The sequence below is a fragment of the Opisthocomus hoazin genome, chromosome 6, assembly GCF_030867145.1.
Source record: "Opisthocomus hoazin isolate bOpiHoa1 chromosome 6, bOpiHoa1.hap1, whole genome shotgun sequence".
Lineage (NCBI taxonomy): Eukaryota > Metazoa > Chordata > Aves > Opisthocomiformes > Opisthocomidae > Opisthocomus > Opisthocomus hoazin.
This window is the reverse complement of record NC_134419.1, coordinates 77,410,171-77,425,570: the sequence shown is the minus strand read 5'-3', so window position 1 is coordinate 77,425,570 and position 15,400 is coordinate 77,410,171. Positions and strand designations below refer to the sequence as shown.

Here is a 15,400-nt window from a genome sequence, read left to right as displayed (position 1 = left end):
AGTCACTCCAGCTCTGCCCAGTGTCACCCTGGGTGTTATCTAACAACCCCCCCAGCATGACAGTCGGTATGTGTCTAGCAAAGACCTAAAACACTGGAAAAATAGCATTATCCGTGGACTGCTTTCACATGTGTCTCAAGTTCTGTGCAAACCTCAGCTGGCTACAAACTGGGCTGTCCTGTGCATGCCAGATATTCACAGTGCGCTATTTTTCACCAGCACCTTCACCTTTGCAATCTATCTGTGTTTTAGCAAGCTGATTTACAAGTACATCTTTTCTGAATCATTATCAGAGCCGCCTGCCAGTTGGCCCGAGGCAGACATCCAGGCACTCGAGACTGGGAGAATCGGTTCCAGCTGCACTCCGTAATTAGGAAAACCCTGGTCTGTAGCCGGATGTCCAGATGCCTTGCCAAGGAGCATATCATTTGGTTCAACAAACAGTATTTGTGGGGAAAAAGAATAAAAAGAGTGAAGATGTAATAGGACAAAGTTCATCTGCCAGCAACTGCTTCTCTGTTCCCCATCGCATCTCCTGTTTGTAAGCTGGAGAGGTGGGCCACGGTGGGAAGGGAAGGTCTGGGGAAGTTAAACAAATCCTTGGGATTTCCACTCAGAAATAAGTTTCTCATACTCCCCACAGAGACGGAAAGTACTTGAAATGCCATTTCTTTCATGCTTTCGCACCAGGGAAAAACTGAACTTTGCATTTCATTGTGCAGCAAGAGTTACAGTGCAATGCGTTTTGTCAGCAACGAGAATTTGTGTGAAAACCCCATACGTGACACATCTCAGCAAAACCCTTGTGCTCCTGAAGTGTCTTCATTGCAAACACAGACTCCAGCTCTTTTTAAAGGTTTGGGGTTTTCTTCGCTTGTTCTGTTGACATGAATTAACAAATGTGAAGCTTCCAAGAATAGATTTAATAATATCTATCATGAAAAATACCAGAGCGTTTGCCACCGATGCCATTTAATCTATTTCAACAACTAGATTAAATGACTTGCCAGAAGTTTGAGTGGTTTCCAACAATAGGATTCCCATGGTAATAGGAGAATATCATTGCACAGGATATGGTACAAAATGCAATGCAAAACTCCATTCCGGATGATTTGGCAAAGAAAATAAATATTTCTTCCTCCTCTTCTTCCCACCTCCCTTTGTCCTATCTCTGCTGCTCCAGAAACAGTCACTTTTTAAAGTGAAATAAGCAAGAATTAACTAATCTATTCTAAGGGTTCTGTGTGAAATTGGAAGGTCCCACCTACAGATTTTTGCTAATTACAGGAGGTTACTTTGACAGGAATAATTTAAATATTGTATGTAATCTACTGTGTGGATTTTGACAACTTGATCTTGTTTGACCCTGTAGTACTCAGTCTTTCTCTTGTGCTCAAAATAAAATTGAATGAAATTCGTGAAAGGCCATCTGGCAAAACATGCCTATCTGGATCTGATTTTTCTCCAGCCAGCCTTCTGGGTTTCCTTGCGCACTAGCTGACGTTCACAAGTTGATGCTCTCCTGTTGTAGCCTTCCATTTTAATCTGACACAACTATGGTTTTCTTACTGCGAAGTGTTTGAGGAAATTATTCATCACTTTGGTGAAATTGTTGCTTTAATTACATCCATTTCGTTTATCAAACTTTTGGATTTTTAGAGGTCATGCCTTAATTCAATCAAACATCTTCTTTATCCTTCTCTGCAAGCTATTCCCTACTTAGTTGTTTTAGAAAGTAAGTAGGACAGTATATATAGAAGCTCTTCATCACAAAAGTATTAGCACATAACTCACCAGAGTACTGATACTGAAAACCACCTCTCCATAAGGCTCACCAGCAGGTACCCCTATCCCACCGCTCATGGACGCAGGTGGATTTTGTCCTTCGCTGCAGCACCTCCTTCTCGCTCTGCGCCACGACAGGGTGAGGAGCAGGCTCCAAGGGCATCTTACCCGTGTTTTGTGCCAGCAGTTAACATGGTCCAGCGCTGGATCAGGTTCATCGCATTTTCACTGATTGCAACTGTGCATTATTTCTTTGCCAAAAACCATGTGGTGGGCCCTCTGCTCTGGCTATTTTCTGGATTCTCTTTTTTTCCATACTGGTGCTAATGAGTCCAGCTGTTTTCTGTGTTGCTCAGGACTTTCTTTTACTCAATGAGAAAAGCATGCCTCTTTTTTTTCTTGCCAGCCATGAATATGCACAGTGGCACAGGCAACTTGGAGCTATGCAAGTAAAAGATTAAAGTATACCTTAATATACTTTATTAAAGCCGATGTTTCATCAAATATCATGCTAGAGTTTTGTGATTGCTCTTCCATGACGGGACTCAAGGAGATCTCTTCCTGGGCTATAGATCTGATACCTTCCTCCTCTTTCCCTCTACTCCTTCGCTACACCCAAGGAGATGAAGCCATGAAGCCTGCTATGGTGGATATGTTTTAACGAACACTTCTTAAAGTGGAGCTTGTTTGTATTCCTTTGTTAATATAATGCTACATGTAAATTGAAATTCTGCTTAGTAAAAATTTATCAACTTCTGTGGCAGGCTAAATGAAAGAAAAAAACAGTCTTACCAGTGGTGTCACTTGTTGCTATAAAGCAACAGCTGGTAACGTCCAGAGATTTCAGTCCAAATAGAGAAATTTTGAAAACTAACTTTTGGATGCTTATTACAAAATAGAATATAACATAATTTCTGGCAAAACTCTTGACAGCAGACATAATGCATCACTGCAATAGCCCAGACTCCGTGTTGTATGGAAATTCGCTCTGTGTAAAGTGCTGCAGACAGGGTCTGCTCACAGAAAACAAAAGATGACAAAACCAGAGACCGATGTGCTGATGTAACTGCTATGACTGAGCTAGAAAAGTCATGATAGGATAGAGTTCGTGGATATGACTTAAAATTACTGTTCTTTAAACATGAAGGTAACTTAGTTCAAATGAAATCAAACTGATAGCATTCATCCCATCAATGTGTCCATTTGTGCTCCCCGTTCTGCAGACTGCACAAAATTGATATTTGTTGAAACCGCCGTTTCCCCAATTCCTCCACACTCACGCCTGAAGCCACGGAAATGAAAAGCAGAGATATCCAAGCTTTGGATCAGCCCTGAACACACTGTGAGAGTGTCCACAAACACATCTTTGCAACAGTCGAGGTGTTCTGTCTGAACATGAGGAAGAACTTCTTCCCTCTGAGGGTGACGGAGCACTGGAACAGGCTGCCCGGGGAGGTTGTGGAGTCTCCTTCTCTGGAGATATTCAAGACCCACCTGGTCAAGGTCCTGTGCAACCTGCTGTAGGTGACCCTGCTTCGGCAGGGGGTTGGACTGGGTGACCCACAGAGGTCCCTTCCAACCCCAACCATTCTGTGATTCTATGATTCAACAAGATCCCAGGGGTGTTTGAAGTTCCTCTCCTGGGAAGAGGGAGAAATAGGATCCCTCTGATAACCAGATCCCAGGGCAATCAGATCATTTACAGTAGCTCTTTCCCTCCTGCTTGCACTCCATTTAAAACCGCATTTTTCTAACTCATCTCCTCCAGGACATTGAAAATAATGTTGCTTTCTCTGCTTTTTTCCCCCAGGAGTGACACAAAAGCGATGGGGCACTAACAGTCAGAGGACATGCACAGGCCTTCAGCGGGAGGGTGCTGCGGAGAGAAAATCAAGCTCTACCAAGGTAAAATTAAATTATGTTTCGATAGCGGCCAGCAGAATGCATTCAGGTTTAAAAAACAATCACTGATTGCTGAGCAGTGTGTTTGGACTTGGTTTTGTTTAGCTAGGCTTAGCTTAGGCAGAAGAAGAGCCAAATAAAATGATGGCTAAATGTTGTGATTCTGTGTGCGCTTGGTGACGGGCAAGAAAATCGCATGTTTTGTGGGGGAAAGAAGAGTTCTTAAAAACACCCCAGGAGACCAAATTAAGTGGTATCCCAAATATCAATACACTCTGTCTCAGATGTTCTCGAGATAAAACCTGAGGTTTTTTAGTTCACCACAATTACTTTGTGCAAGTGCGTGTTTTTTTCACAAGACGCAGTGAAGCTTGAAAGCTCCCGACAAGCATAGGATCAGCTGGTCAAACCTTAAAGATGCATTTCTTTACCAAATATTGGGAGGAGGGAATGACACATATAGTCAAGCAGAAAAGTGAAAAGCAAATTATTTAAAATATTGGTGCAAGAGCTTGAAGCTAATCAGGAGCATTTTGGACATGCCTTTGGACTCTTGCAGGATGTCTCCATCTGTGCAGCCCTTAACAAAAGAAATAAATGTCAAATTAACTACTGGAGCATGAGAAGTGCATCCAGAATAAAGCATTTCAAGGAACGTTCTCTTTTGGTGCCCTGTAGAAATCTCAGGGAAGTCGAGAGTTTTGGAAGGCATGCAAAGGTCTTAAACCTCTAGGTAGAAGTAAATGCAGTGCAGAAAATAGGAGGCAAATGTTACAAACCATGAAAGAAACAAAGACGGAAGAAAACGCTTTCCCAGAGGCTGTGAAATTATTGAATTGTCAAAACCACAGGCTGCTGGTTTAAAGAGTTGATAAAATTTACTTGGCATTTCACCTTGTTAAGAAACTCTTGATCTACCTTTACCTGTTTGGGTTCCCAAATCAGCCTTCCCAAGAGTTACAAAGGAGACCATTTTCTGTGTTCTGTCCATGCATGGAGCACAGGAGTGGTTTTCCCCATGAGTCCCATCACTGACACCCAAGCCCCTAGAAGGGTGACCGTGGCACCCAGGAGGTCACCGCTCTGTCACTTATGTAGTCTTCTTTGAGGAACAAGAATATTATGTTTTGTGAAATTCTTGTCAAGTGCTGGCATTGATTATCAGATGATAGAGGCTCAGGTATGACTGAGATGAATTCATAACAAGCAGGAGCAGTACAACTAGCAAATGGCATCTAAACCCCAAATGAACTTGGATGAGCTTTCATTATGGAGCTAATCCCCAAATTTTGTATGCCAGTTCAGAGGGGCTTTTTCTGTTAGGATGAGGAGATTCAGGAACACAAGGCAGGAGCAATCTAGTCAGCCAGTTTACAGCAGCAATGAGATTATGCCAAATGCTTTCTAGCATGGGACTTACATGGCCAGCTGTGTGGATAATAATAGCAGGAGATTTTAAACTCAGGTTTACTCTTTGTCAGATAGCTTTAGTGTAAAAGCATCTCCTTTGTCACATCGAGTGAAGTAATGTACGGTCTATCAAGATAGATGTTTACGGTCATGGTTGGAAAAATTAATCTGGGCCACTATCAATCAATCTTGAACATATGTGGTTTTAAATCATTGATAGGTGCCACCAAGTAATGATAAGCAAGAGAGAACTAACGAATTAAAATAGTACTCAGAGCCCTTGTAGGAAATTATATCACACTTGTGGGAGGGATCATGGAGAAGTTTTTCCATGCTAATAGCTGATAAGGTTGTAAAGCAGTCACGACTCTGGTGCCCACACATCCTCTGCAGCATGTGATGGCCCATGTGGACCTTCAGGCTAATGTTCTGTGATGTGTTTAAATTCATTTTAAATTCTAGCAGACCATCATGAAAGAGCAGTTTGAAGTCTCAAACTGGAAATTGCCTTGGACATGTCCATTTTTAAACAAACGTAACAACCAAAAATCCCAACTGCGACAATGGGTTAAATACTGAAAATAGCAGTAGAGAATACACAGTTTTTAATTTTAATATGTTTTTGCACCAGAGTGATAAGGTTTGCATTGAAGTCTCCCAGACAATTCAGAGGTGATTTCAAGAGCATGTGTTTTTAGATGACAAAGAAGTTAGTAGGCCTAGAAAGGTAACAAGAAATCTTGAACAAAACTGTCTGCTGTGATAGGTGGTAGAGGAGAAACAGTTACATGTATTATGATAGCATACGTTGATAATTTGAATCTTCTCATTTGCAGGAATCTCTGTCATCGCAAAATACAAAATTGATTTCACCGATAGTCATTTCGCAGATGATTGAAGACAATAAATCAAAAGAAAATTGGCCTGCTTCGCCTATGCAGTCCATGATCCCCCAGTCCAGTGCTTATCACACAACGAAATCTTTGGCTAACCATGGTTCGATCAACACTAAAGGAGCATTTACGGTACTCACCAGCAGATTAGAAATTCAGGCATCTTTAGATGACACCACGTCTCCATCGGACTCTCCCATCACAGGGGGAAAACAGTGTCAAAGCCAGCAGAAAGGGTTTGCTTCCATAACTATTACAGCCAGGCGCGTTGCTGCAGGCTCCAGCGAGCCAGCGCGTGGACCTGGGGCTGTGCAAGAGCCCAACGCCATGTGCCCCACCTTCAGCAAAGCCCCTGCTGCTCTTCATCACTGGCCACCACTGGACCGAGCAAAGCATCGTTCCTTTCCGTTAAGGATTTTTAAATCCTACTCACAGTTAGGTGAAGAGCTACGGAAGCGTCTTTTTGACCCTGGAAACAAGGAGTACGGCGTGGGTCTTCAAAGCAGTGATGGGAGAGAGAAAGTACCACCTTCGTTCATCTCATGTGTCCACCTTCAGGTTTCTCCGCAATATCCAAATACTATCTATTATTTAGACAAGTCGCTCAATGTGTGCGTTGACCGACCTCAAACTAAATGCCAAAAAATTCACAGATCAGCGTTGTCCTTCAATATAAATTGCAGTTCGTCTAGATTAACAGCAGATGGAGTAGATGGCATAGCTAATGGTGAGCCAACAGAGGAGATATTGAAGACAAAGCTCCTCGGAGAAAACAAGACTCCACTCAGTTCAAACTGGAGTGCAGACTTAGCAGAAAATAATGTAATTAATAGAGAGACAACAAATGAAGGTTTTTTGCGTAGTAAGTACCCTTTGCAAAGTGTCTTTGTCTCTGAACTTCCAGCTTTTGTGGATATACCCAGAGGACCTAGTAATGTAGTAACAACAAAGAAAGATGATGATAAGCATTCTGACAGCTATCGCGCTACATTTTCTTTCCAGCTTCCTAATTCAAGTGATGAGGCAGGTAAGTAGCTTCCATAAACCTCAGTCTGGTGGAGCAGGGGTTCAGGCTGGAACAGACCCACCGCAGTGACTTTATGTGAGGAGACAATAGCAATCTTGGCTTCTGCCGAGGCACGGTGAGTCAGAGCACAACCTAGATGTTTTCAGCTCCAGGACTACCATGAATAGATTTGCCATGCTAGTGATGCCTGCTGCTCCTCAGATGACAGAGAAAACTCCGCCTGTGTTTTCTGCATGAAACCTCTATTTTTAACCGTTTATAACTGTAATTTATATTTTTTCTCCCAGCAACATGCAAGCACTTAGACCTAATTTTTTCAGGGGCTTTCTTTGTGCAAAGGCTGAATTTCAAGGCATGAGATGAAGAAAGAAATGGCTGCACTGAGCTTGGTTTTGTGCTCCTTGCTATTAAAAGTGATCATTTTCAGATTTTATTTAGAAGGCTATAGTAATCAGCCCGGGCCTTTATAACTAATGGCTCCAGATGGATGGTTTGCAAATCTTTAACACATTTATTTCAACCATCTCCAAGCATTTTGCAAACATAGAATTTTCTTTGCAATATTGCTCTCGGGGAAGGGAAAGGTACGGTGGGGATTGCTTCACGCCCAGAGTGGTATGGCTTCCGCTGCACTGGGCTGTGGCAGCTATTTTACAGTGAATTTGAATAACCACAGCTGAGTTTATTGTCTCTCCAGGAAGGGAGTGTGGATGGGAAGAATGTCAGCGAGTGAGTCTGGTTTTTACCAAAAGCACTAAAGTTAAAACTTACCCCTCCATGTATCCTGCGACCTTGGGCTACATTTAATTGTCATTACCCTGTTCTTATATGGCCTTTTTAGTCTAAGGGTCAGTATACGACTGCTTCCTAAGATTCATCTGCACCTTCATCTGCCCAGTGCGTGCATGGAAAAGGGGAGGAAGATGAGAAGCTGCGTGCTGTCTCGTGGGCTGGGCAAGGCAGGGAACCCGGGCTGCACCGTCCCTTTGCACCTTGCTGTTACTGCTGAGCTCACATGGCTCTGGCAGTTACCAAGGTGCAAAGGGTGAGAAGGCACTGCTTTATTCAGAGGTGTCTTGCTATAAGAAAATTATCAACAGAGCCAGGATTTTCCATAGAGAAATCGGCGGTGTCAGTAACTCCAGAGTCAGGCCCCTAAACGAAAGCTGCATGAGTCCGCAGGGCGAAGCACCCCTCAGGCTGGCTGCTGAAGAAAGCCTGAGATAAAATACTGCTTTATAAGAGTAATCCAGGTTTTTTGTTGCTGAATTGGCACAGTCGGGAGCAGGAGAGGGAAGATGCCAATCAGTGCTAAAAAAGGAAGAAATGTAAAGGGGTTAAGGTTGATGAGGATCTTCCACTGACTGATGTCAGCAAATTAAGCATTTCAGCTTTGGACTTCATTGCGTACCATCAATAACAATAACATATTTCAAATAACAATGTTCTCCAGAAGTTTCCATAGAAAGTACTGTGCATTCAAGGCTTAGTTCGACACCATCTAAGGTCTTTCTGTGATAAACCACAGAAACAAAAATTAGAATAATATTGAGCCTTCCCTAGGCTTGGTAATACAGTGGTGATCATGAAAGAATCAGTTTTACTAGTAGTAATTAGAAAGTGAAATAGGACACTGCCCCTGGTTCCACAGTTTTACTGAAAAGATGGAAGAAGTGAGGTAACCAGCTGAGAAAGACTGCTTTTTGAAAAATTATTTCCGCCATTTGTGTACACAAGAATACAGGTGTAAATAAACATGGGAAGTGTCACCTTTTTAACTGCTTCCACCTTTTGTGTAAGCAATAATGTAGAACGTAAAGTTATGTATTTCTCTTGATCAGGCCCTTTGTAATATATAAGAAGGTGTTTATCAGCTTACTACAACTTTCCTGTGCGAAATTTCTACAAACAGCCAGAATAATGCTTCAAAACAACAGTCTTTCTCACCAGGATTCCCAAAGTAATGAGCTCTTGCATAGCCGTCAGGCATTAAATGTGACAAATCATAAGAAGCCTAGTTAAATGCAGGAGACATCCGCACTGCTCATTAAAATGAAAGGCAATTGGTATGATTTTAACCTGGGAGAAAATGAAAACGTGTTATTCTTTAGTTCTGAAAATGGATGAAGCGAGGGAGAGAAGTGATCTCCGAGGTCCAGTACTCCATTCTGCTGCAAATCTGGTACAGTCCTACAGCCTGTTACATGTTTGGGTTTTTTTTTTTCTGGACTAGTTTTAAATATCTAAAGACAGCCATAGGTGGGACACGGATGCGTTCCTGCTTTTTGCTGTGGCCCTTCTGTGTATAGAGCTCACTATGATAAGACCTGTATTGTGAGGTGCTGCTTTATGAGCACAGCAAAACTTTCCCATCAGTGAAGTCCTTTATACCATTAAAGTCCTTATAGATATTTTTCCTCCAGTGTCTGCTACCTCAAATTCATTCATGTTAAGCTTTGGTCTGCTATATGTTCATGCAATTAATTGTTTGTAAAATTACATATTTAAAAAGAAGGAAGAATTCACAAAGAAAGGGCAGCGAACAACTTTTGACACCATGTTAATACTTTCACATAGTTATCTTGTGGATGAAGGAACTGCGGAGAGTGCTCTGTCTGTCACATTTCTGATGACCCAGAAAGTTTAAGTTTATATTGGTTTGCAGCTGTAGGCAATAGCTTCCTGCCAGCAGAAATACAAATGGTAATAACATCACCATGGAAGAAAAAAAAAATGTAAAAATTACTTTCAAGGCTAGGCTTCTCTGTATGAAATCTGTAAATGTAGTTTCCAGGATGTATGGGCTGCTTTATTAGAATCTGAAGTGGAATGAGCACCCGAATACTTCTCTGCTTGACAGGTACTGGGGCCGGGTTTGCTGTTTCCTATAGGGCCGGTTGAGTCATGGCCTCTTTGGAGGGTCTTTTCCTAACTTTTCGTGTGACTTCACTGAAGCAGTGGTGACTCTGCTTACAGTGTTAATCACACTATTTCATGATCAAATCCAAGTACTCAGGATTTGGCTTTACATGGATCTGGATAACCTAATCTAAGGCCCTGCTTTCAGCAGGATGTTGGTCCAGGTAATCTCCAGAGGTATATAATTCCACAATGTGCCGTGTATGCGAAGGGTATTTTAGGTATATTAATCAAATGTAAATCTTGGTCTACGATCATGGATGGTAATTCTACTTAGAAATCCAAATCTCTCAGACTCAGTTAGTGTTCAATGCCGTATTTCATGCTATAGCATCCCAACGATGGAATATGATCTTGTGATTTCACTCCTATGGACTGTATCTTCTGCTGACTCCAGTGCTTTGGGTAATTTGCTTCCATTATCTGGCAAGAAATTGGACTGTAAGTGCTGGAAAATCCATGTTACACATGAAGTCAGGCTTGAACTGTGGGAGGACATAGAGTCGTAGGACATAATTGTGTTTCTTTTTAATGAGTGGCCAGCATTTAAATCGCTTGGGCAGCTTAAGGAACGTGTACCCAGAAATGTGGAATGGCCCACTAAGAGCCACATGACCCACCTCTGAGACATGACCAAGGGTAAGCCCAGGCCAGGCTCCATGAGGTCCTTGTCACAGGTGATCGATGTGCATCACCCTGTCTTCAGTCATGGCTTTTAACAAGCTGTCAGAACTTGCTAACGCTGCTTTTAAGGGAATGGTGCAATTTCCTTTACTGTCTGTAAGCTGATGTCACATAAATACAAGGTAAGTTAAAAATGAAAAGATTAGTCTTGTTTCTGCTGAAGACAAGAGCATTTTTAATCTTAATTTCTCACCTACCTTTCATGAAGAATATATTCCACATGAATATCTAGTTTTCCATCCATCTTTTACAATGTATTACCTACTGGCTCTGTGCTGAATTATGAAGAAGGGGCAAAGAGAAGAAAAAGGGACAACTTTAAATTCATTTTGACCTCTTGATTAAACAATATCATCACTTTACTAGGAAAGATTATAAATGCCAAGATCTAAATTTATCTGTTTAAGCTTACATAATCGTAAATGTCTCGATGCCTGAGCACCTTCACAAATGTCAGCTACATTACAAACTGAAATCATTTCTGCTAACAACTCAACTCTTATAACATGTACACTTTCGTTTTTCTTTTGTTGTCATGCCCAAAACTGCCATGCAGAGTTATTAAGGAAGAACAGCTGAGGTGGAGAGAAATGTAAATCTGGTTTGGATGGTAGGTGCAGTGCTGGCTCTCACAGCCCTGCGTTGAGATACACAAGATGTGGAGGATGCGCGAGGAGGGTGCGGGGAGATGACAAAAGGGCATCTCATGAAGCAGAGTCATATGTAAACTACCCAAACGTAGGGAAATCAGGATTGGGAGGTATGCATGAGTCAGCAACGGAAGGTGAATATGATGTGATGGTTATGGTTGTGAACGCGGCAGCAGCAAGTGTGGGTGCTGGGAGCCAGCCCCAGCACAAGGGGTGTCTGGGGGGGCTGCGCTGCTGATGTCCCTTCTCCTGCAGAATTCAGGAATGAAGGACATGAGAAGGGGAAGAACACGTTTAAATCAGTGAACAACACAGATCAGAGAGCTGGTATTGTAGTTGCTTATATTTCTCCCAAAGATAACAGCAGGTGACTTGAAAGCATAATTTACTTAATTAAAGCAACCCAAGACAGTGAATGGGGAAAACTGAGATGGGATCTGGGATTTTGTGGTGTTGAATGGCCCCAGACAATTATAGGCTTCTGTTTTCTTCTTAAGCAAGAGTTTTATTAACAAGTGCTGAAGCCAGAGGCATGTTTACTAAGGGGTAAATAACTAGACTTTATCTTGTTTCAAGAGCTATTCTGATTTTTTGTATGTAGTCTGCATGTCTATGTATATGTACTTGCACAGGAGTAAAATCAGAACAGCTGATGCTGTGGAATTTCGATATGGTGCTACCTGCAAAGCAAAAGAATGTTTTGGTTTTAAACACATTGAAAATCCCCTGGTATTAGAGATGTTTGTATATCAAGAAAATATTTGTAGGTCACCTTTAATATATACTTACGATAGTCAGGATGGCCTAATGTAGGCAATCTTAGGACTGAAGACTATTAACAGCATTTACTTTCAATTATTAAATGGTGTTTGAAATGTTGCGATGAATGAATGTGGCCTATCTGGTGTTCTCACCTCATCTTCTGTTTATGGGAAAGCCACCATGCAGTGACTCGGAGTAGAAGATTAGTGTGTGTGTGGAAATATATATATATTTATACATGAACAAGATATAATTAGGCAAAAGCTGTTCCTTACAATATGGAATTTATTGTGTAGAAACTTGAGTAGCTACAGCTGATGCTAATTAAGTCTCAAGCCTGAGAATGAGTACAGCAGTAGTGATGGTGAAGACAGGAGAAATGTGAAATATGGCACGGAAGATTTTACTTTAGCTTGCACCTGCTAAGCATGAGGAGCCAAATCTTCAGCTGATGTCAACCAATAGAAATATCTGCCTTCAGAGGAGTGACACTGATTTACACCCGCCAAGAATCTGGCCAGGGACGTTACTGACTTGGCATTATGGACACAGCAGCTGGTGCCGACTTGTTAAGAACAAAGGACCACATGCCAAAAAGCCCATTAAAAGGAGCTCCTTTGATGTTCCACTTCATCTGGTATGAATTTAAAATGGAGGAGGCTGTCAAATTTCCTTAGTCTAGATGTTTTGTGTCATTGGGTCTGTGTCACACTGCAATGTGACCTTCATGCTAGATGCTGAGAAATTGAAGACTCAGTCTTTACAGATGAAAAAGAAAACTTACTGAGGAAATGGCAGTCCTCACTTATGAGTCACTCTGGAAGATGCTGCCAGCCTTCAAGACAGACCCCCAGCCTGTGTGATGGGCTATAGGAGTCACCTGTCCTTCTCTCATAGCTTTTTTTAGAAGGAAGGGGATGCCTCCACTTCTCTGGAGGGCCCTTTTACATTTATGGAGTACCAAACTCTTGAGCTTTGCTCCTTGCTTCAAATGCCTGCTGTCAGTTTCCCCATCATCTGATGTGACGAAGGAAGGGGTGAGGATGTTCATTGGGTGTAAGAGCAGAAGCAAGGGATCAGTGTGGAGGGGTATTTCTTCTTACTCCACTTATTTAGAAAAACTACGGGAATCAGAAGAGTGATGTGGCCTTCTGCCCTGTCATACAGATGCATAGCTACCATTGGAGGTCACAGCCAACAGATGTAAGCAAGGGGGAGAGATGATGCTGAAGGCTGTGTAAGCCAAAGCCACCCTGAGGCTGGTTTTCAGTGACAGCACTGGTTATTCGGTGGCACAGCGATGTCACAGTGACCCTGGCTGTGATTAGAACACTCGTCTTTTCTTATGGAGCTAGTTTTTCTTTAACAATTTCTGCACGTTTTTAGGAAGCAAACAATCATGGATGGCTGTGGGGGTGGCTGTTTTTTGGTTTTTTTGTGGGCTTTTGTTTGCCTTTTTTCATTTGTTTAAGGGCATGGCCTTAAAATAATTTGACTGGAGCTGAAGGAGCTCCACACCTTCAGGAAGCATGCTTTTTGCTGATTAAAGTCTCGGTTTTGTACTATGGCACATAGCAATGAACCTGTTGGACAGAAATATCATAACTTCCCTAAAAGGCAGAAGGATGTCTGCCCTGTTAGTGATGTTATAAACAGCATTTCTGTGAGTGAAACTGATCAGTTAGAATTATTTTCCCAAAGATGATCAAATGGTCTGCTGAAGATCTGAATTAAAGTTAGCTCTCCTTGTTCTGGCATGTGAAAGTTAAGGGTTTGATTTTTCCACTGTTTTCCGTCTTGCTCAGGGTGGACATTTCTATTTTGAGCTGTCGGGGTTGGTAAAAATGTGAGACAATTTGAAGTCAAAGACTCTGGAGAGGCAAGTCACTCGTTAGCACACAGGACAAGCAGTGGAGAACTGAATACCGGAATCATTAAGACAATGATTAAGAGAAAGAGCTGGACTATGTGGATTCAGTGACTACATTATGCCACTGGAGTAAAGGGCCTCATTTTTCCCATATTCGCACTTGGTTTAAACCAGGAGCAACTCTTCTGCAGTCGGTGAAATGAGTACTTGGCTCAGTCTGGCTGCGGTAAATTATCAGAAAGAGCTGAGCAACTAGGTGTCTCTGACATGATGAGAATACCAAGCAGTCGATACATTTCTTACCCTGCAAATCACCATTTAAATGTTCTGAATCATCCTTCGTTCCTTCTGAATAATTTTTTTTAAAGTCACACTGCGTCAGATTACTCCTTGAGGTGCTACAATAGCACCTGATAGCTTCTAGCATGACATCCTTGAAACGCAAACATGGATGTCTAACTCGGATTTTTGCTACGTGGATGTTACAGAGAATGGTTCATAAGTACAGCAGCAAATTTCAAGGTATTTTCAATAACCATTTCCATGGTTCTTAAAAATATGAACAGAGATCCTCTCAGTATAAGGACCAGTTGCCTGGGAGTGTTGGGTTTTTTAAAGACACAGTTTTGGTATAGCATGGCCAAAAATGCACGACAAGAAAAACCATGATGATTCAAGGCATGAGTCTAAAATCCAAGACTGATTATCTTCAATGAGAAAATAATTACCAGGTGCTTGACCAACCTCCAAATTATGAAAGGTTTAATGAAAAGGGAAAATTTTTCCTTTTATCCTGTCCCAGCACATAGGAAGCAAAGGGGAAAAATGTTAGCAAAATATACAAACGCTAGTCTCGACCAGCTGGGTACTGGGAACTCACTGGTGCAAGCAGTCGAAGCAAATCCTGTGGGTGAATTATATCCTGACCGCTAAAATGTTCTGCAGCAATAATACACTCTCATGATTCAGAGTGTAAGACGATCTCCTGCAGGTGCCAGGCAAGAAAGTTTCCTTCTGGCGAATTACGCCCTTGTTCCACCAAGCCTCTGTGCGCGGTCGGAGCCGGTGCGTCGCGTCCTGTCCCAAGCAGCATGTTCGTACCTGTTAGCTCCCTGAAATAAGTGGCGTTCCCATATTTAACACCGGGAGAGGAGATTGATTAATTATTTGCAAATGGTTTTCAGAAAATGAATTGGCAGTCACCACAGAGAGACTTATTGTTAGGTGCCATTGATTAGCTGCATTATGGGATTGTTTGCTCTGAAGCCAAGTGTTGGACTACATTCTAATTTTGCCAAAATCCTCCTCTAAATAAGCTGTTTCTTGACATCTAGAGGGTCTTCCTACTTTGACCTGATTATAGGTTTGAAGCCTAACAGCTCTTAGGTACACTTGATAAGCTTTCTCTTTCAAATGATCAAAACTTTCTACAGTCAAATATTTGCTTTTGCAAAAAAGAAAGCATCTTGCTTCTGAGAAAAGTGTTCGCAGCAGTCAA

General features: G+C 41.9%; 1 protein-coding gene across 2 annotated transcripts in view; it reads left to right on the top strand.

The window, feature by feature from the left end:
- The window catches only part of C6H10orf90 (chromosome 6 C10orf90 homolog), a 74,556-nt gene that overhangs the window by 34,168 nt on the left and 24,988 nt on the right, over window positions 1–15,400 (top strand). Inside the window, exons 2-3 of one of the 2 annotated variants that reach the window (XM_009934593.2) lie at window positions 3,596–3,690; window positions 5,934–7,017. In XM_009934593.2, the coding sequence (XP_009932895.2) occupies window positions 3,596–3,690; window positions 5,934–7,017 (1,179 nt within the window). The remainder of the gene's footprint in view (window positions 1–3,595; window positions 3,691–5,933; window positions 7,018–15,400) is intronic. The other variant, XM_075423916.1, reaches the window with a different exon arrangement.